We start from the raw sequence: 22,369 nt of genomic DNA on the forward strand, positions 1-22,369 counted from the left end.
CCCAAGGTTTTACTTCAGCCCTTGAGGCCGTTTCTTCTGTCGGTCGTAACCTGGGAGAAGAACTCGCTCCCTGCCTGGCTACAACCTCCTGTCAGGGCGCTGTAGAGAGCAGTAAGGTTCACCCCGAGCCTCCTTTTCTCCAGGATGAGCTTCCACAGCTCTGTTCCCTTCTCTGGACACGCTCCAGCACCTAAATGCCTTTACTGTCGTGATGGGCCCAAAAATAAGCACAGAGCTTGAGATGGTCCATCAGTGCCCAGCACAAGGGACAGTCACTGCCCTGGTCCTGTGGCCACACTATTGCTGATACAAGCCAGGATGGCACTGGCCTTCTTGGCCATCTGGCATGGGCTGGTTCATATCCAGCCATCTGTCAAACAGCACACCCAGTTCCTTCTGCGACTGGGATTTTATTTCTCGTACACAACACAGGCTTTTCCCAGCTTCTCAGTCCACAAATGCTGCACAACAGAGTATCCCCCAGTTTCTAGTATGGAAATGACTGAAGAAACTTTTACCACGACCACCAGCAATAAAAGTTATCTGGGTTTTTGAGGTGCTTTATCTTGCAGGTCCTGCTGCTTTCCAAGATGTTCAGGTATAAAGAGGGCCACACAAACATAAAGTGGTGTGTCCTGGCTCTCCAAGCTGCTTGGTGACAAGAAAGGGAGAAGCCAGTGGATGCCTGGTGCTTTCAGCTAAACTGAGTTGCTCTGGCTGCTGCAGTGTTCCCATGACACAGAAAAGTACCCAAAAAAGCAGAGAAAGGAGATGCTAATTCTGGGAAGCTTCACATTTTCACAGGGAACAAAATCTATTAAGGTGGGAATTGGTAAAACTCTGCTTTGCTTTGAATGGGAATTTATGCAGGACATTCATCTTAAGTGATGCATGGGCAACTGCTGTGAAAAGCAGAATTTTTTATATTGCAAACTTCAGATACTGTAAACCCTTTTCCTCTCCCGCAGGCAAAGAGAACATCATGACAAAGTTTTAATACATCGTGGCAGCTATTTGCAGCACAGGTCTTTATTTTCACTCAGGCAGAATAATTTCACCTGGCATTTGTACGCATAAGTCATGTCACTCAGACAGTACAAGAAAACCATTTTGTCTTCAAAGTCTTTGTTGTATCACTGTAACATACTCAAATGTGAAACAACACTTCTAGGTGAAGTGTGCTCCTGTTACAGCTCAGCAATACAATGTAGCTGCTTGAAAAAATGTTTATCAAACCTGTGTATATGGCTGTTGATTGGCAGTTTTAAGGTTATGATGTGATTAAAAGTATCACTTGCAAAGATATAAAAATTATTTACAGTTTTTAGAGAACTTTAAAAATTTTCAAGTTGTTTAAGCATGTAAACTGAATTATGCGTCTGTAGTTGACTCTGCATATTGGTGATTCTACAGAAGGGTTAATGCTTCAGTATTGAAAAGAAAAAAAATTAAAGTCGCTCTTTACAGTCTTGAAAGTTGCAAAAGCAATGACTTTGAGAAAGCTGGAAGTAACAGGGGGGGACTACAGAGAATTCCCCTAAGAAATGGCTTTGAACACAGTGATTTATACCTAAGGAATAACCCAAGTATGCCAGTGTAATAGACATGTAGGTAAGGGGGCTGAAACAATAAATACAAAGTGCATGTTCATATTGGCATTCTTTTTCTTCCAGACTTTTAGCACCAACAAAGCTGAGTAGATACCTAAGGATGACTGAAAACTCTGCTGGTAGGTGAGGTAATTAGAATCACAGCACTGCTTTGGTTGTAAAATACCTTTCAGATTCCCTCAGCACAGAACATTTTAAATAAATCCTCACAAGAAAGTGCTTTATGGTGACTACTGGAAACAGGAACATGCAGAGGTGCTCTGACCTACCCCACACCTCTTCCTGCTGGCCACAGGTGAGGCAGAGCAGCTTCCTCTCCTACCACTCCCCTCTGCCTTGTGTAGGAAGAAGTTAGAGCTGTTCTCACAGCTCTTGCCTACATCTCTGCATAACTGAACTTGAGATGTGAGTACTGAAATAGCATGCTCTAAAATATTTGCTTATGTTAGTCCTTCTGTTGGTAATCTGAAGACATATTTCAACACATGGACAGATCAATAAAGAAGAAACCTAGATGTAAAAAGAACAAAAAATTGCTCTGTAAATTCTTAAATGTAAAAGGCACTAAAATTTTCTAGACTATTAAGATCATTCTAATACTTGAAAGTAATAAGGTATTGTGGATATGCCTGAATGTCATTAAATATGACAAACATTGTTGGATTAAACATGTTATCAACCACACTGTCGTACAGGTCAGTAGGATCTGTTTGGCTCCTTGGTGGTGGAGCCTTTAGTCCTGGGCTCCCAGCACAGTACTGCCCAGTCAGGACCCGAGCCAAGTACATGTATTTTTTGCCATTCGCATCTGGAACGGAGTAAGTATTCTGAGCAGAGTAACATGCATTGACAGCAAAGTAGGTTCCATCTCCAATGGCTGCAGCTGTTAGGAAAGACAACATTTTGAAATACAGTTAGTGTTCTTAATCTCCTCAGAATCTCTAAAACTTTTTTTTTAACTCTGCAGAATCTATAAATGTGGTTAGAATTCAAACACAAAATTCTAGTACTAATCCTTTGTGTCAAAATCAAATATGAACCCACACAGCAGATAAGTATCAACACCCAGGTTTTGACTTCCCTTTCCTTTGGAGAAAAGGGCTCCTCTGTTTAGCATGGTTTAGCCTGCAATCCATCAAATTGCAGTTCTTCAAAGACTTTTGGACTTAAAATTACTATATAATTGTAATTATAGTTTTCTAGTCACACTTCCCAACAAGTTAAGAGAAATCACATGTCTTTGTTCAAGACAGATTTCTTTTTTCTGACTTGGTATAAAATGCTGTTCAAGCCAGACACATCCCTCCTATCTGGCTGCCCTCATCTTTGGATACTTTTGCTTGGCTACCCAGCCTGACAAAAGGCAAGTGTGCCATCCCAATCATTAATCACAGCTGACATGAAAAGGTGGATGTCAATACCCACAAGCAGAGAGAGGACATGGGGATCTAGGGCTCTTGCTTCCTGAGTAAATCCAACCTCCTGACACTACCAAAGAGCAGGAAAGCAAGACTATATCTCCTCTGGCCATGTTTAAAAAAGAAGTGGTGGCTGCCATTCCGACCTGTGCACAACCTGATATACTTTATGTATGCTGGGCTTCATTTATTCAGGAAAATCTCAGAGTTAGTACCACCAGAGGATCCGGACAGAGAAAGGTCTTTTGGATCCAGACTACACTGAAGTGTCAACCAGATCTGAGTTAAGCTGCCCAGCTCCCTCAAGAGCAAATCAGCCCTAGGCATGTACAATTCTGTCTTAAGGAAGAAAACATTACGAACAAAAATTAAGGACTTTTGAAGTGAGGTTACATGGCCACTAAAATCAACTAGCACCTCAATTCAGTCCGCATTCCACTTCTTTGGATCCTCTCCTTCATCTTTGAGTGCTGCCAAATAATACACATAACATGACTGTAGTAGAAGAAGTGGACAAAACAAGCTCTGAACTACTGCAGAATATCTCTATGCTAAATATTTATGTTGTCTCTAACAACTATTAAATGATAGAAATAAACTAATGGATCTCACAGATTTTGTGAGCATAAAACTGGTACGGATGTGGAACTTACACTGTCCTAATCTTTGGAGGCAACAGGAGAAGTATCTGCACTTCCACTTTGCTACCTGTCTTTGTCTAAGAGGAGAGGAGATACTGTCAGCTCGTAGCTGTTACCTCAGCTGAGGATGTTGAACAGAGTTCCTTGCTTGTTTCTTTCTCTAGGTAAATGATACAAAACAATTCCCAGAAGCTGCTCAGACTTCATTTCAGAGTAGGGGAACTCTTTTTGATATCCTTTACATGGTGGCATCCAGCAACAAGTGATTAACTGAACAGGACAATTGCTCTGTCCATACAGATTAATCTCAGGAGTTGTTTATTATTGTGTTCTTTAATTTCATTCAGCTTTCATGTTGTGGCGACAGCACTATAATGCTGACACCCTGCAGCACTCATACATGCCTAGGAAATTAAGTGATTTGGATAATGACTCACCATTCTTTCCAGCATACCCACGATTAAATCCATAGGAGTTAATCAACCTCAATGAGGATGCAGCTGTCCCATGAAATAGCAACTTCTCATTATTTGGATTTTTGTTCTTTTTACAGATAAATTTTTTCTTTAGTTGGTATGTCTGCCAGAGGATGCAATTTTGTATTCTTTCAATCTGCAAAATTACAAAATTGACTGTATTTATATTAGGGATAAATAGGGTAGGCATGAATATTAATCATGGCAGGAAAACATTAAAATTAAATCAAACTGAAAGAATTACAGCAATTTTCACTATGTCCTGTTAGCATGAGCTTTGGGTAAGGAACTGAATATGCAGGCCTCCTGAAAAATCACAAACCAAAGCACCTCAAAAGAGAGTTTCAAGCTCAGTAATTTTGGGTATACATTTGTCTTGCCTAGTGTACCAGGTACCCAGCAGCCATGGTAGCTGTGCACTGTCATTTCTAGAAACAGGCTGATGTACCACTGCTAGAGGCAATGATATAATATACCTTCTAGACATCCTAATCATCTTTACTGATGATTTTCTCACTAAAGGACAGAGTGTAGCAATAGCATTACCTTGAGTTTAAGTTTCTCTTCTAGATCTAAGCTTGCAAGTCAAAATTGCTTTCTCTAATGTGTAGCTTAGCAACCCATAAGAAACGACTATATAAAAATCACTTGGTGGGAGGATGGATGTTGCTGGCTCCCTATGCCAACTAACAATGTGAATATAGCTTAAGGGGAAGCAGTGTCTCTGCATCAAAGTATAATCTTAAAGGCATTTCTGTAACAGCTTTCCATTTTTAACAGAAAAAGACATAATGCCATTACTTGATTTTTTCTGTAATACATGAATATTTTGTTCTCTTTGTGTGTTTTTGTGACCATGCTCATTGAAGCTCGTGATGGAAGAAAGTTTTTCAAAACATATTATTCTCACTCCTGATTTGATTGTATTTTTTACTGTTTATCTCTTCTCTTGATTCAGAACAATTCCATCTTCTCCCTAGCAATTAAATCTCTGTGCATTGTGTTGCAGACTTCTAAATAAGCAGGATCAAATACTGACACTGGTTAAAACTGACAGCTAAGCCTGAAAGGCTCTGGGATGACAGAGGAGAAGTTGTAAATTAGTCCAAAGCTTTATGTCAGTCTGCAAGGACTTTGTATTTTTCTTTGTATTCTGAATGCATTTGCTCATGCCTCCATTTCAATATAGAATTTCCTATTTGGGAATACCATATTAACTAGAGAGTACCACATTAATTGAACAAAGAGTCAGCCTGAAGACTGACGGTCACTGGTTTTGCAACATTAGATGGCAGAAATGGCAGAATAGCTCTTAGGAAACTTGTTTTGATTTATATTCACCCTGTACAGTGCTGGGAAGGCTGACATACAAAAGGTGTATTGAGTTGCAGACACCTTATAAGCAAATATTTAGGAAGTATATTGTTTCTTGCCCAAGCATTGACATTTTCTCCTCTCCCCACCCCATATGGTATCACCTTCTCTATGTTAAAATTGGGACATGTTGTCTTAAACATCTTCTCAACTGTTGTATATTCAGGAAGTGATGGCTTGAGCTCCACCACTTTGATATGTTCATTTTGCATGTCTGTCCACTCCTTAGGGAGCTCTATTGACTTCATATCTGCAAAACAGAGGTTGCATTGTTATGACAGACAACTAGCTCAGCTCCATAGGCACAGCTTACAAACCACGTGCATAGAGAGGACCAAGAGGACAGCATCTTTTGCAATAGTGCATTCAACAAGCACGCCTGCTCTTCCAAACATCACTGGTTCTGTGATACACTGTAAAGGCTTTACATTTTGTCTAATTATCCCCATATCAATATCTAACTAGATCAAGCTTTAAGAAGAATTTTATGTATTCTTCATACACCACTTCCTTTGTAAGACTTAAGCATGAAATCTATGCTCACCAGTCACATATATGCAGATAATATTTGCACTTAAAACTGATGGTCTGATTTCATTCATACTTCCCACTGAATATGAAACTCAAAACTGCTGGCTGAGGAAAAAATAAAAAGAAAGAGGGGAAAAAAAGCTAAGGAGTACCTTACTTCTTTGGGATACCTGACCTTGTATTTATCCGAATCATCATTCAATAAGAACTACTCAAGTATTTTATTTGACAAAAGTGCCATTTACCTTCATCCTTTGTCACACGTTGAAGTATTTTAGTTTTTCCTTGGTCATCAGTAGCCTTTAGAGTATTCAGATCCACCCTGTAGTTCTTCTTTTTAATTTTGACATTCAGATGTGTTTTTTTAGCCCTTTTGGCATACTCCAGCTGCATATTTGTCAGTTTATCAAAAGCAACAAAGCTATCATGGCTTCCTAGATACCTCCATTCTACCAGGTTATAAAGAAGTTCTGCCTTGGATTGCTCTTCTTCAGTAGACTTAATTTGATGGACCATATCTTGAACTTGTAGAGAAACGGAACAGACATCCCTGCTAATACCAGAAATTTTAATTTGAGGGGGAGAAAGCTTATTTAAAATCTCAATAGTTACTTGCTTTCCTCTCTGGAGATTTTCCAAAATGGCAAATTGTGTCTCATCAAAATTTTCAATTGCCTCATCTGAAATAGTGCTTTCAAACTGTTCCCTTAAAATCAAATCCTTTATCCAGGACTCAGTTGCATCCACCTTTTCTTGGCTTTCTCCACAAATTTGAAATGTGACTAAATTAACTTTCTTCTCCAAAATCAGGGACTTTTTCTTCTCAGAAGGTTGTTTTCTGCCCCAGAAAAAGGCTGTGGATAAATACATCAATTATTAGTTGCAAATAAAAGAACTTCAGTTTTATTTGCCCATGCACACAGAAAACAACTTACATTTAAACATAGATAACCACGATTCTGTTGTGGATGTATCTGAATCTTCTCTTTTCTTCATGCTTTCATAGAAGTCTGTGAGCATATTTGTCTGGAAGATCACGATCTTAATTGCCTGTAAATGCTGTACTGATTTTTGCCTTGCAAATTCCACTATAGCATCCAACATTTCATCAGCTACCTTGGCTGAACTCAGTCCTGCCTGACCTAAACAAAAAGAAATGCACTTATCAGTGAAGAGTTTTTGTGCAAATCTACTGTTACCCATATGAAGTTTGTTTGTTTCTAAGCTACCCCCATCATACATTGCTTTCCCAAGAAAACACAAACCTGTTCCAATAGCTGGGAAGGCAACAGATTTGTACATCCTTTGTTCACACTCATGAAGCACTTTGGAGACCTGACTCTTCACCTGGTTATTGGTAATCAAATGGATGATTTTACTGCACAACAGGTTCCCACCCTGTGTAGTAATAAAGCCATTTTGAGACTGCTCAGCTGGAAGAGAGAAGATAAAGAAGGAGACATGGTATTTACAAAGTGGCAATCTCTTTTGGTAGTATTTTCTGTTATATTGGTACTACAAGTGGAAAAAGTGGAAAGAAATCCACTGTGAGCTATTTTATTGTGGGTTTACTTGATTCTGGTTTTCTTTTTAAATAATCTGCAGAGTTTCTTTGAGAAATTAATCCAAGTAAATGTGTATTTTCTAATTTCCTAAGACCTCAGCTACGAAGTATTTTCCTATTAAGTACAATACAAGAATTTATGATGACTTTGAATACCTCTCACTTCTATTTAAAAGCATGCCAATTTAATTTATATGTGAAAACCTTTTTTAGGTCACTTATTCCTTAAAAGCCTGAATTCTTATACTGCAGCAGAGCTGAGTGGTTAAAATAATATCATTAAGATTATGGCAAAATGATTTAAGAATGTTATGGAATTCTTAAAAATATGTTTGTGATTTCTCAGGGCACTCATGTTTGCTTACAAAATGGAGTCATATTCTGAGGATCAATGGACTTACGAGCACAGAGTTCTAGACCACCTCACAGATGACAAAGGTAATGACCGTAAGGTGCTCTGCAAGCATTAGATCAGATTGATAAATTTACAAAATTTAAATTGCAAAAAAAGGTTTATCAGCCACGTGATTTGCTTATGACTCTCAGGACTTTCTGAAGAATGTTTTGTACGTGAAGTTAAAATGTAATTTGGATGGGTTTAAGTTCCTGCCAACATTATCATTTCTTTGCTTTGTCCATTCCAACAAAAAAGTAGAACTGCACTGGCACTAAGGGTTTTATTTTAAGTTGAGGGTAAGGAGTATTTCATAGTAGTAAGTTGATAAGGCCTTGCTCTGTGGTGGAGTTTCCTTGGGAAACGAGCAAGGTGTAGCTCTGCATGGGAATGCAGGACATGAGCATATTTACCAAACAAGTTGAAGCCAAGGTTTTTATCTTGCCCCCTACAGAGTAGTTTGGGAATCAGAAAGACATAAAACCAGCTCTTTGAAATGAAAGAAAAATAAAAGAAGAATCAGTGTAATAGTTCTAAGAATAGAGACATTTGCCTGATTTGAAGTTAATGATATATGCGTGTTTGTACAAATGTTCCCACAGAGCCAAAGGCTAGGGAAAAAATCCAGGAAACTCCATCTTGAAAATCAGTTTCCAGACTCAGACCAGGCACATTTAGGTTATGCATCTAAAATGTCCCTTTCTGTAGAGACCAGCCATAATGAGCTCGAATTTTACTGCCCTACTGGTCTGGCAGAATGCAGACTATGGATAACTTTTGATCAGGGTTGTCCTGATTTCAGCTGGGATAGAGTTAATTTTCCTCTTAGTAGCCAGAGCAGGCCTGTGTTTTGGATCCAGTATGAGAATAAAGTGTATAATACACAGATGTTTTAGTTGTTGCTAAATAACTATGAAAAGAAAAATTCTCAAGGTATATGTCAAAACAAGAAGGGGACTTTTTGAAGTTACTAGAAGTGACAGCTATATTATTCAGATAAAATAATTATGTTAGAGTAGAGAATTATAAAGCAACTTTAAGTTTTCAGAGAGAATGACAACAACAAAAAATGAATTATCAAAAGAATAGTATGCTTTAACATACCATTTAGAGCACATTCATGTGCTACCTGGGAACCAGCAGCATCCATAATTGCTTTGAAGACCCCTTAAATCACACAAGAAAAGCACACACATTCATTAAGTCTCCTCAATATCTCTGCTCAAAACTCTACCCAACTTCTGAACTATACACATACCCTGAATTCCTATATGGCAAGATACCACAAAGTTCAAATCTGTGACAGTTTCCCTAAGTACTGATACACAGCTTTGGCTGCAGAGAGAACGTTTCCTTCACTGCTGATTAGAAGTCATTAAGAACAACACCTATTTCCATTGTTTCACTCACCAAACCCATATGCCCCTCACCAAACTCTCCAATGGCTTTGAACTACATCATTTGGTATCTTGCATGCTTATAATTCACTATGTCAAAGCCCTCTGCTTCTTATAGGGCAATTTACTAAACCAGAGCTTTGTCTTACAGTGAAACATTTTAGGATAAGAGCATTTTTTCAGAATTATACTTAATCTAAAAATTCCATTTAAACACTTTTGGTTTTAAGCAAAAAAAAAATATGGTCAGATGCCTTCTGTTTGAAAATTAAATCAAATGCTCAGGACGTGTAAAAAACCTGTTTAAGATCTATTTCCTGGCTAATCACAACCCTTTATCTCTCATCTCAAAAATGCTTCATAAAGGTTTCCCTTGTGGACAATTATTTCCTGTACCCCCTTCTAAAAACTAGCTCAGATTTATTGCTAAGGAACTACACATTCAATATAATACCTGTTTTGGCATCAAATGATGGATTTGATATGTTTACAATAACCTCTGTATCTTCCTTGGTAATATCTCCACTAATTACTTGGAGTGTGATGGAACCAATCTTCATTTCATGAACTCCCAATAGTTCAGCAGAAACAGGCCTAATGAAACCTGCAAGGGAAAGAAAAATACATTACATCACTTCTCCTTAGTTTGGAGTATTATTCTTTACCACTGATTGAAACTCCTTATCCTTTTAAGGAATATCTCTAGATCAGTTTGATCTAGTGTCTCTGTTTTTCTCTTTATTCCATTTCTGAAAGCTGAGAGGTACAGTATTCTTCCTGTTTGTGCTGTGAAAGTGAAACCATTTCTATTCCTGTAAATTTATGCAATATGAATTCAGAAAATGGCTTCAGGGTTTATCTGATCTGACCAGCTCTGTAACAGAGTTTCCTGAATTAATTCTTACAAGAAATGGAGCATCCAGCTTACGTGTTACCAGTAATGGAGATCAGATCACATCCCTTTTGTAAGCTGCTTCATATTTACCTTCATGGATACAAAACTATTCCTTTCTTCTAGTCTAAGCTTATCTAACCTAACTCTTATTTTATCTGCTCACTCTTAACTTCATCTCTCTGATACTCAGCAACTGAGGAGAAAGATCTTTATATCCTTACAAATAAGCCTCTACCCTTGATGCAGTACACTCATGTTTTGGCTATTGTGTCCCACTATTGTCAATTAATAAATGGAGAGGAAATTATCCACTCTGTATATATAAATATATATATGTAGGAAATTAAAGCTACAGAAATACATGTTATTTATGGCTTGTTTGGCCAAGTGATTGCAAGTTCTTGTATCCTTTGAGCAGGACAAACTACTGTGTCTCCTATCAGAATACCCTTTTTGTTTTGATAAGACTGGCCTCACTGAGAGTTCAGCATGCCATCAACAAAAGAAATTCCTCCCTAAGAAATTTACAAATGACACTTAAGAATACAAGTCCATTAGGAGGACAAAAAATGCACTGTGCCCTGATGATATATATATTTTTTTTTTGTTTCCTGATACACATCAAACCACTTAACAGCATTTACATTCTGTCCCACCCCTACACAACTTACTTGACTGTGCTGCTGCGGCATTGCAACTTCCATCTGCCCTAAGTTCTAGTTCAGCAGTAAAAGCCTAAGAAGAGAAGAAAGTACCCAAGATAGTAGTTCACAGTATGTACACTGAATGTTTCTGTAATTAGCATTAACACTCATGTAGCTCTTGCTGAGACACCCCAACATTTTATAGTCACATCTAAGTGTTAAAAACAGCAGAAGACCCAATGTGGACAGTGTGGTAAGAGATAGCTCTGCATTGCTAGAATTCCTCTGGCAAAAGATAAGGGAGCATCTACATGCTTTTACAGTGCCAACAGCAAGGCCAATTTTGTCTGCAGCTTCTGCTTGCTGCTAGTTTGTATTTCAGAGACACTGGAAAGACATCCCATTGTCACCAGCCCACAGCAGTAAGAAAGTGCCAAATTAGTCCCTTAGAAAGCAGTGTAAGTAAAACAGATTATTAAAGTGTAACTACAGCAGTATGTTACAAAGACAGATTTGTCCTGAGAAGAACTACCTGAATGTTATCAATATCTTGTGGATGCAAGAGAAAATTAACTTCCTGGAGATTCTTCCGAGTGTGACTACTACTGAACTTGAATACCACATCAAACATCAACTTAGAAACAATGATTTTAGGAAATCCAAATCCTCCAGCCCCAATAGCTGGGAAAGTGATTGATTTCAGTCCAAGTTCTTCAGTTTTCTTCAAGCAGAAATTGATTGCATCTTCTAGGACCTGTAAAACACAGCAAAAGTACTTTTTTTTTTTTTTCTAAAGGCATAATTTATTATTAGTTCCAAAGAAGCTGGTATGATAAGCAGATCTGAGTGCATCAAGGCACCTTTAAGGTCACTCCAATGGAAGAAAATGGAGTCATCTAAATTAACTATATTTAAACCTGAAATTTCAGGACAGATCCCAAATAAGTATGTAGCTGGGGTGGATGGGGGGTTAATAATTAAAATATACCTTGTCTGTCTGTACTGCACCCCACTTGGGTAGTATGACATGAAAGATGGACTTGCAGGCCATAGCACATCCACTGGTGCAGACCACACTCCCAGGACCAGCAACCTGATTTTGTATCTTGGTGTCAAACTCATCTTTGAGAGCTGGCCCAGCTCTTTCCAGCAAGGCTTTGCAAAGAGGCCCCTCACCAAAGTGCAGATCTGTGCCAACGCTGTTGACAACAACATCCGTCTGCAACGAGATTACAATGAAAATAGCTACAGCTAGAAGTCAAACGAAAATATGCACCAAGATTAAAAGCCCTACCAATGCAACACACAGCAAAAGAAACAAGATGCCAGTGGATACCCAAAACAGCAGCCCAGACAGGTACCTATTTCCCCTAATAGCCAAGCAAGATAGCTACTTTTACAAAGTACTTCAGTATTTCCCCTTTAGGAAAAAAAAGTAAACTCTTTGACATGTTTGCCTTAGATCTGGAAAACAAACAAGATCTAGCTGGGAACTGAAACATCCTGAAATTCACAGCTGCTCTCTAGAAATGGCTGCAGCGACAGATCTCAACCTACACTCAAGTTTTGCAAGCTTGCATCCTTGTTTAGCTAGCACACAGCTGTTCTTATGTAGCAAGTACTTGTAAAAACCTACTGTCTGTCCTTTTTCATTTAAATTTAAAGATCTGACCATCAAGTTTGAAAGGAGTCAGGAAACTGAAGACTTACCACGGCTTCCTGAATATTTTTCTTCTCCACTCGGATGCAAAGCCCTTCATTTGTTGTAACCATCTTCAGATCCCCTTTTCTATTTTCCTTCTGGCTTTTTTTTGGCATCATCCATTTTGGGGAGAATGATTTAGCTGAAAATACTTTTTTTACTGTCTCATTCAGAACCTGAACCATTTCTTCTGAATTGCTCACAAGATGGACCTCCTTCAAGCTTCTCTCCTCCTTGAATTCTTCCAAGGTCTCCCTTATGGAGGATACAATTGAATCCGCACAGATCTGCGGTGGAAAGCCATAAATCCCTCCACTTATAGCAGGCAGAGCTATGGAACGATGATTGTATATATCAGCTAGTTGTAGACATTTTTTCACTGTCTTTCTCAACAACCACACACACTTTTGCAATTCCTTCTCGTTCCACCTGGGCCCGACAGCGTGAATGACGTTCTTGCAGGGCAGGTTCCCGGCGCGCGTGATCACCGCGCAGCCGGGCTGCAAACTCCCGAGCTTCCTCACCAGCTCATCGCACTCCTCCTGCAGCGCTGGCCCAGCTGCTCTTGCCAGTGCATCAGCCAGGCCACCAATGTGTTTTAGTTTTTCATTAGATGCATTCACCACAACATCAACAGGGTAGTCACACAAGTTACCTTTATACACTCCTACCACAATTCCACCTGGCAGTTTTTTTTCATAGTAGACTTTTCTTTTCATTTTATCACCCGCTTTTCCACCCTTCTGTTCTTCTTCTTCCTCCTTAATCCTAATGAGGCAGCTAAATTTCTGCTTTGCTTCTAAAATACATAAATCTTTCCTCTCCGTGAAGAACTCCTTTGCCCCTGGTTTATCAATTGGCACATTTTTTGAGTAAAGGGATGAGACAATTTTTTCAAACACAATGAAGGCTTCTGAGACTTCTGCTCTTGGTCCCCTCAGGGAAATACATGGTGTCTTGGTGTCAAAACGTACTGTCACACCTTTCTTCTTCAATTCTTCACAAACACCAGACTCCTCATTCTCTACAAACTGCACTATTACCTCTGACTTAGCTGGGATTACTTTTTCTGTGATTGTATTTCTATCTACAAAATCATTAAGTCTCTGATAAACCTCTGTTACAGCCTTAGAAAAGCCAGCAATAATCATTTTCTTTTCTTTTCCAACAGACTGCCAACTGATGACCATTTCCTGGGAAGAATTATATGTCTTGAGCAAGGAGAGAAGAAGATTCCTCCACTGATCCCTTTTAGTGATTTCACCATCCTCCACATTGATGCACTTGTATTCTAACCCTGTTTTTATTTGCTTTTCTGCTTCTAGAAGATCTTTGTGAGCATCTCCATAGAGCAATACAGTATCATCCTGAAGTTCATAAAAACTATTAATTTTTTCCCTAATAAATAACGTATCTGATGTTTTTTTATTATCTACACACTGTAGATAGTGCAAAACATGGGGGTCAATGGTAACTGATGTACATGGCATACTCAATACCTTTTCCAGTAACTCAGCTTTGATTTTATATACTTCTGCTGGTAATCCACACAACTGAACAGTCTTTTTTTTGTCATCATAAAAGACCTTTAGGCATGGATATTCCTTCTGAATATTCTCTTCTAACCCAGCATTCTGCAGCACAGCATACTTCCCTGGGATCACTGACACAGAAATTTCTATGTTCTGTTTTTCCCTTTCACTTTGCTTCATGCATTCCCTCACTTCTTTCTCTGCACTGTCCACTGCTGCTCTGTTGCCTGCAATCACCACCATCTCCTCAGAAATATCAGTTATGATCAGAGCAACATCTTTCAACAACCTTTTTTTCACATCTTCCCAACCTGATGAATTGACTTTACATTTTATAGCTACGTAACGTGCCATGATACGCAAGAACTCAGTGGAAGCATCTTGCTGCCATGTCTTGAGCAACTTAACCATTGGCTTTTTCTGCTTGCAGAGAGATGGTGATGGGCACAACGTAACTTCTGGGTTTGCACAGTCTGCTTGAGGCCATTTGAGCTCAGAATGGCAAACTGCCATTTCCTGGTTTATGTCTTGGGTCAGATTGGCATGCCTTTGTAAAAATTGCCATACATATGGGTCTAGTGGCATCCCAATGGGGTCTGGCATCTTGACTGCTGGTCTTTCTTCTCCATAGAGAGCTGTTCCCAGGGAGTGGTAATATGGATGCACAGAAATCACCGTCTGTTCCAGTAAATGTTGCTTTTCCAAGACTGTGGTTAGATCTGAAAGTCAGTGCACATATGTACAAACACACATATATCATTAACTTCAAATCAGGCAAATGTCTCTATTCTTAGAACTATTACACTGATTCTTCTTTTTCTTTCATTTCAAAGAGCTGGTTTTATGTCTTTCTGATTCCCAAACTACTCTGTAGGGGACAAGATAAAAACCTTGGCTTCAACTTGTTTGGTAAATATGCTCATGCCTGCATTCCCATGCAGAGCTACACCTTGCTCGTTTCCCAAGGAAACTCCACCACAGAGCAAGGCCTTATCAACTTACTACTATGAAATACTCCTTACCCTCAACTTAAAATAAAACTCCTAGTATCAGTGTATTTTTACTTTCTTTTTTTTTTTCCCCATTTTTATTGGAATAGACAAAGCAAAGAAATTATAATGTTGGCAGGAACTTAAAACCCCATTACATTGATCCAAATTACATTTTAACTTCACGTACAAAACATTCTTCAGAAAGTCCTGAGAGTCAAAAGAAAATCACTGGCAGATAAGCCTTTTTTCTCAAAGTAAATTTACTAAGCCAGGAGTTTCCCAACAGATATTTACCAGAAGTTGCACTGGCACAAAAACTGGACAGTGATTCAAGGAACATGAGAAATAGTAACAAGATTGTTCTTTAGCTCTGTTCTTCCCTGATAATGAAGATATTTGACTTAATTAGCTTGAAATTAGGATATTTGACCTTATTTAGTTTCTGAAAGTTAACTGTGCAGGCTGAAGTCATTGACAGATTTTGCTCTGTCCCTCTACCTTTAAGTACCATTAATTTTATATTGCATATAAAAACCTCTGCAAATGGAGAAAGAACACCAGTGAGAAAAACCCATGCACAAGGCAGATATTAAAAATAAATCTCTGGCAACAAAAAACAAAACAAACAAACAAAAAAAAAAATCCAATAGATACTGAAGCCCTCGACATGCAGCAGTATTTCTACATCCAAAGCACTTCCTAGGAACAGGACAATGTACACTGACTTCAGCAACAGAAAGCCAGGCTTCTCCTAATGCCCGTATTTTCTGTAACTTTCTTGCAGGTTATCTGCCTGTGAGTACCTTGGTCAGGCAAAGGACAGTTACCTTTGTGGTCACAGAATGTAATGATGGCTGAGTTCTCCTCGGGGAAGAGCTGGACATCTGACACGGGCCCCCCTCCGTTCCGTGCACTCTCAAAGTACACTGTGAGGTAGTCTGTGGAAATGCTCTCTGGTAGGTTTTCAGCCTTGATGCTCTGTGTTGATTCAAGAAGCCAGGCAGTCATTTTGAATTCTCTGACTCTCTTGTGTTGTGAACATTTTTCAACAAATTCCTTAGTATCTGTAAACAGAAGAGCAGTATGAACTGACTATGTTTTCCTGTGTCATTATCAGCTCTGGCTATCACTTCAGGCAGAGAAATGAGCAGAGTCTACTTATTTTGTATTTGGAACAAAATTGTCTCTGCTGCCAAATAACTTTGTGTTGTAATAAAAAGGGGGGAAAGCAAACAATCATGTTACTCTCTGCTATTCACTACCACTGTGTCTCCGTTCCCACCTCATAAGTATGCTGTCTTCTCTAAAGGACACTTTATAATCCCCCACTAAGTGCACTTTTAATTCTTCTTCATCTAATCCAAAATAAGATAGAAACAACAAAATATTCTAATCCAATTTCAATTAATAAAAATTCTTTTTTCAGTGTAACATTTGGATAACAGGCACTTTTTGTGAGGCTGCATGTAAGACATTTTTCTTGAGAGACTGCAATCCCGGTGCTTTTTTAAAACAATCTGGATCTCTAATGGGAGAGGAATCAAGCACTGAAAGCTATTATTCATGCTTATACATGGAAATTAATAATGGTGTCATCCTGTCTTACCAATATTTTTTAGAAATGTAACTACAGCAACATTTATTTCAGGTATCAGTTCAACAGTAAAGTCAGCATCTACAGTCAGGCCACTGATGTTCTCCAACAGCATCTGTAAGCAGTTTGGACTGCATCTCTCTATATTCTCAAATACCACCGAAGGTGAGGCCTCTGCAGAGTCAACCTCCTCCTGGAGTTCACTGTTTGGAACAAAACTCCCAGCTTTCTTCAAAGCTTTTGTATCATCTGCAGCAGAAAGATAAGCCACATAAAATGTTGGTACACGTTTCCTGGAATAAACAGATTCTTCTTACCCTTTCTCTCCTTTCCTTTCCCAAGAAAAGAGATTGTTAACCAAACAAATACTGCAGGGTACTGCTGAACATTTTGAGATCCAAAACAGCCCAGATGCAATATTCTGCAATATTCTTTTTTGGTGGCACAAAAACAGACCTGAGTAAACATGTCCAATGTCACTGATATGTCTCTGGTCAGAGACTAAACAAAACTAAAATCCATTGAGATAACAGGCCACAGCTGCTCAGATGTCAGGAAGGGCTGGGAGAGACCTCGCAGCCTCTGCATCTATTTCTTAGCCCTGTGCAGGCAAAACAAGCTTCAACATAGCTCAGGACATCCACAGGCACCACAGGCCACAAGTGGCTTTGTGTGTCTTGATGTAAAGCCTCCTGATGACCACTGTGCTCTGCCATCAGTGCAGCATGACAGCACTGGAGGGTCCATGTGCACAAAGTGCTGACAGGGATGCAAGAACATTTTGCAAATAGAAAATATATCAGAGGTGTCCACTGAGTATCCCAGAAGTCCAGTGTCTGCCAGAGGCAAGCATGTCACCAGCTTTGCAGACAGATGAGGGCAGAGGTGTGAGACAACCTCCAAACTGGAATGACCAACAGGCTGGCTCTGCCTGCTCACTGAGGTACAAAAACTACCGATACCAAAACCATAACATTTCCAGAAGACAGATGCCTCTGAAGGCCTACCACCACAAACAAGAAGAAAACTAAAGAAATAAGAAGCAAGAGTTCTTCTGATGCTAGTTACTAATTTCTAGACTGCTGAAGGAGTCATCTCCTCCACTCTGTCCAATGAAGAAAATACCAAAAAGCCAAAACTGAAAGCCAGGCTGACCCAATTAAGCAATTGAGAGCAGGGTCTGAAGACTTCCAGGTTCTTCTCTAGTATAACTACAAAATAGATGACAACTTGGAGAACTGGAAGCCATGTGTGGAGAAAAGCACCAACACTTTTGTTTTATGAAGAATCAGCACATAAGAGTGATGGATAACATTTTACCTTTTGTTTGAAGGCTACTCATGGCATCCAAAGCCTAAAATAAAATGAAAGCCAAATATCAGTGACAGATTCGACACTCTCACCACTATTTCAAAGCTCTGGTTAAGATTACAAATTTTATTTACCTTAGTGGGAACTGATTTTTCTTCAAGTGTCTCCTCTTTAGTGGCTCGTGCTGTTTCAGGCTCTGTGACAATCAACCTCAATTTTCCTTCTCCTTCTAAATGCAACTGATGAGACTGTCTCTCAAGAACTCGCTGCTTGACTAAATAAAACCAAAAAAGCCCTGTGAAAATCTGAACAGAAACACAGCTTTACATTGAATAGCACTTTCCCACCATTATGACACTGTCGTGCTTTAAGAATGGTATTCTGCAATTTACTGTTTCCACTGAAATACGCCAGACCTCGCTGCTCTTCCCTTCCCCTCCTTCCCCTCTCCCCCTGCCGTGGCAGGATGGAGAAGAAAATTGAAGGCACAAAAACGTTAAGCATTACAGGACGAGATGAGAACAATAAATTACAAACAGCAATGAAGTAAGAAAAACGAGCAGGAACAACATCAATACTGATGTACAACAGAGCGTACATGACAGGTGAATGGTTCACGCGCCGTCGCTCACCCGACCCCGCACTCGGCAAAACCCGGAAAAACTCCCTCCCTTTCCGTGCCCGCACGGCTAAGGTGTAAGGTGGGATCGAATTTCCCCAGGGAGCTGGCTGTGCCCCTCCCGGCTCCTGGAAAAGTTAACCTCGCCTTGGCCGGAACAAGGATACACAAATATACTGTCCCGCGAAATGAAAGAGCTTTAAACTCATAACACTGACCCAGGATGCCCAAGACTTTCTTCCCCCCCCCCCAAAAAAAACCCAAAAAACAAACAAACAAAAAAAAAAACAACAAAACAAACAAAAAAAACCACACACAACAAAAAAAAAACCGGAAGAACAGCAGAGGACATTACTCCCAAGAAAAACTGCCAGAGATGCAAAACTCGGCTCTGTCACGGGTTTCATGGTGGTACCCGGAGAGTCCCGGTACCGGCCTCCCACGCCTTGAACATCCTCTTCCAGACAGTGCCGAAATGGCTTGGGGCTTTATGTCCTGAACTTACCAGCAGGGAGAGCCAGCAACTGAGAAGCGTGTTAAGGCAAGAAAAGGAAAAAATGTACATCGCTGTGTGTTTCTGCACATACGTGCATGTCTGTGTATACATTTAACTCAACTGCAACTAAATCCTTTCCAGTTTGCTGCAAGTTTACAAAAATATGTGCATGCTACAGATGTCATATTTTTTATATATATCTGTAACTAATCAAATTGTTAGGTTAACATAAGATTTATTATTCCAAGTGCAGTTTAGAGACTACTACTGCACATCAAGATGATTATGTATGTATATATTCCTCTTAGGATACAGCCTTTACACCGAACACAATCTAGAGGCTAGTACTAAGCACCAAATCTAAGCGTGTGTATATATATATATATATATATATATATAAGTAAATATCATATTCTGAGTTTCATAAAAAATATATATATGTATATATATAAAAGTAAATATCATATTCTGAGTTAGAAGGGACCCACAAAGATCGAGTCCAACTTTTGGACTGGCATAAGACATCCGCAGGAATCACACCAAGTTTACATACTGTCTATTCTATATTACAGGAGGGGGTGTATACGACATATTATATACTACAGACATTGCACATCACGTAGCAGACGGGATGTATTATTACATCGTATGTAACAACTAAGCATGTATCTTTTAACTTGCAGAAAGTCTAGACTTGTGATTTACGATCCCAATACCCCCGCAGAGAGCCCATACGCTAATGCCGGTCCCGACCCTCGCCGGGTCCCCTCACCCCTCCCGCCCCGGCCCGGCCGCTCACCCTCGGGGCGGGCGAAGCAGACGAGGATGTGCCCGGCCCCGCTGTCGGTCCCGGCTCGCAGCTCGCACTCGCCGCCGCCCGAGCGCTTCTGGCTCTGGAAGTAGCAGAGCAGCTTCTTCCTGAGCGCGGGCGGCGGCTCGGCGGGGCCCCAGTCCCCCCGCACCAGCAGCGGGAAGGCGCACGGCCGCTGCCCCTCCATGGCCGCCCGACGGCTCCTCTCCCGCCGCTTTCGTTTCGCTTTCGGTTCCCCGCGCAGCAGGGCGCGGCTTTTCCCGACAATCACGTACCTTTTGCGTCTCCTCTGCCGCCTCTCCTGGTAGCCCGGTACCCCTGCCCCGCGCCGCCTCCTCGTTCCCCCCCGGCACAGCTTCACACCTGCACCCTTACGCTTCTCTCCCCCTATAGCATCCAAAGCATCCCCCTCGCCTTATCAAACGCCCTGCTTGCCCTTCTTGGCAGCCGCTCTCCCACACACAGAATCGAGGCATTTGATTCATCTACAGTTCTGCGCAGAGAGGGGGCCTGGCTGGCAAATCCACAAAGCCAGCATGGCGACTACCAAAACTTTAGGAATAAGTAGCATTAATGTTCATTGGCTACAGGTCACTTACTTCTCTTTTTAATTAGTATTCCATCTTCTGTTGATTAGTGATTCTCTTGCTTCTCGTGCCAATTAGTTCATATGCTCAGTCTTTCTCTTCTTTTGGGTCAGTGGGCCATGAGTTGGTGGTCACTCTCATCCCTTGCCAGAACTACTTTAGCCCAGTAAGAGCTGATTCAGCATGCTTGCTGAACTGTCTTTATTTATTTCTTCCTTATCTTGGGGCTTCTGCCAAATGTCCTTGTGGCCTGTAAATTCTGCATTCTTTGTGCCCACTATCAGCGGTAAATCTTTCTTCCCAAGCCTTGTTAACCTCCTCCTAAGTCTCAAATCACTGAAACATGTTGAGGCCTAAACCTTAACAAGGCAATTCTACTAACAAGTAATTTGTTTTCCTAACACCTGGACATCAGTTAGAGCTTACTTGCTAGCTACCTGTTTATTGGATGAAATCTCCTTTCTTGTTGATTAAACTTGAGAGTGTACAAAGATCAAACACCAAAGAACATGGTTCCTTAAGAAAGTTTTTACATATTCCACATTTTGCATCATTGCTGCCAGAGGAACAAGATCAGGGTGGAACAAGTTGTGTCAGGGGAGATTTAGGTTGGGTATCAGGAAAAAGCTCTTCACTCAGAGGGTGGTTGTGCACTGGAACAGGCTCCCCAGGGAAGTGGTGATAGCACCAAGCCTGACAGCATTCAAAAACGATTTGGACAATACTCTCAGGCACATGATGTGACTCTGGGGGATGTCCTGTGCAGGGCCAGGAGCTAGAACTTGATGATCCTTGTGGGTCCCTTCCAATTCAGACTATTCAATGATTCTCAGTCCCTTTGTACACTCTTGCCTCTGACGGGCCTTTGCCTGTTAGAATAAACCCCTCTGGAAAAGCAGCCTCTGCCACTCATGGCCTGCACAAAACCCAGGATGACAGGTTTCTGCCCCAGGCTTCATGCCTTAGGTACCTGTAATGCAACCACTGGTGAAAAAAACTACTTGGTGTCCTCTTGTGGCACTGGGGAAGCTGAGACCTGATGCAGTACTGGCTCCCGGAGAGAATGGTCAGACTGGTACCAGTGACCCATCAGCAGCAATGAAGACCTGGAGCCATCTCCTCTGGCTCCTGGCATGCTGATGAACCACTGGCCACAGCTATTTGTGACGAGGATTTAATAAGTTTATTCACTGTACAAGAAAAACTTAAGGCTTTTGGCCCCCATACCAATACCTTGATCTCCAGCTCTAGGTTAAATTGATTTCAACACACTTGATCTCAACAGTCAGCAATTTTCAGTGGCCAGAAAACTGAACTTTTCTAACCACAAAAAAAGTTTTTTTACATAGTAAAAAGCAAAAAATTCCAAAGTGAGCAGTGCCAGTGCAGTCACAGAAGGAGTTATGGGATGTGCAAATGCACAGCCTGAGGTTCATGTTCATGTTATTCACACCACCTTCCCTAGAAAAGGTGTCCCTTGGCCACAGTTACCCTAAAGTACTTATTGCTCATAGGGACACACCAACCCATGGTAAAACTGTAATAGTAACTTAACTGTGTAAAGAAAGCAGTGGAAGATTTTTTTTTCTTAATCATACAACCAAGTAAGTCAAACCGAATACATTCAGAGGAGCCACGGGCTTTTCAAAGTTGGGGGTGCTGCAAAGCAGCAGGGTTATTGTATTAAAAACAAGTCATTCCCTGTCTGTAATGTCAAGTTCATTGAAGTTCACTGGTTAAAAACCAATGCTAAATGTTCAAAGAAGTTTAGACAAACACAA

The 22,369-nt window shown here is 40.4% G+C and overlaps 1 protein-coding gene and 1 long non-coding RNA gene across 2 annotated transcripts; one reads left to right on the forward strand and one right to left on the reverse strand.

The window, feature by feature from the left end:
- The first annotated feature begins 12 nt into the window (after positions 1 to 12).
- Positions 13 to 13,903, forward strand: LOC128790837 (uncharacterized). Its single transcript, XR_008431886.1, has 4 exons — positions 13 to 111; positions 1,674 to 1,729; positions 7,961 to 8,052; positions 13,818 to 13,903. It is a non-coding gene; the product is annotated as an uncharacterized LOC128790837 (long non-coding RNA).
- On the reverse strand, positions 992 to 20,203 carry LOC128790836 (protein mono-ADP-ribosyltransferase PARP14-like). The gene is made up of 17 exons (XM_053947946.1): positions 19,990 to 20,203; positions 18,210 to 18,349; positions 18,085 to 18,118; positions 16,777 to 17,013; positions 15,998 to 16,234; positions 12,655 to 14,897; positions 11,933 to 12,163; positions 11,477 to 11,698; positions 10,972 to 11,035; positions 9,860 to 10,009; positions 9,113 to 9,175; positions 7,316 to 7,483; positions 6,986 to 7,192; positions 6,296 to 6,904; positions 5,624 to 5,769; positions 4,107 to 4,281; positions 992 to 2,493 (listed from the first exon to the last, which is right to left on the reverse strand). Exons 1-17 carry the CDS (start codon positions 20,186 to 20,188, stop codon positions 2,204 to 2,206), a joined length of 5,415 nt encoding a protein of 1,804 aa, XP_053803921.1. The 5' UTR covers positions 20,189 to 20,203; the 3' UTR covers positions 992 to 2,203.
- Between the last annotated feature and the right edge of the window lie 2,166 nt (positions 20,204 to 22,369).

The sequence above is a fragment of the Vidua chalybeata genome, chromosome 7 (assembly GCF_026979565.1).
Source record: "Vidua chalybeata isolate OUT-0048 chromosome 7, bVidCha1 merged haplotype, whole genome shotgun sequence".
Lineage (NCBI taxonomy): Eukaryota > Metazoa > Chordata > Aves > Passeriformes > Viduidae > Vidua > Vidua chalybeata.

Bases quoted from the DNA above. Each gene is read 5' to 3' on its own strand.
- LOC128790836 (XM_053947946.1), bottom strand. From the start codon at position 20,188: ATGGAGGGGCAGCGGCCGTGCGCCTTCCCGCTGCTGGTGCGGGGGGAC. The intron at 5,770-6,295 runs GTAAATGGCACT...TCTGTTTTGCAG, and splicing joins ACGTGTGACAAAGGATGAAG to ATATGAAGTCAATAGAGCTC. The intron at 2,494-4,106 runs GTGAGTCATTAT...CTTTCCTAACAG, and splicing joins TGGGTATGCTGGAAAGAATG to CTGCAGCCATTGGAGATGGA.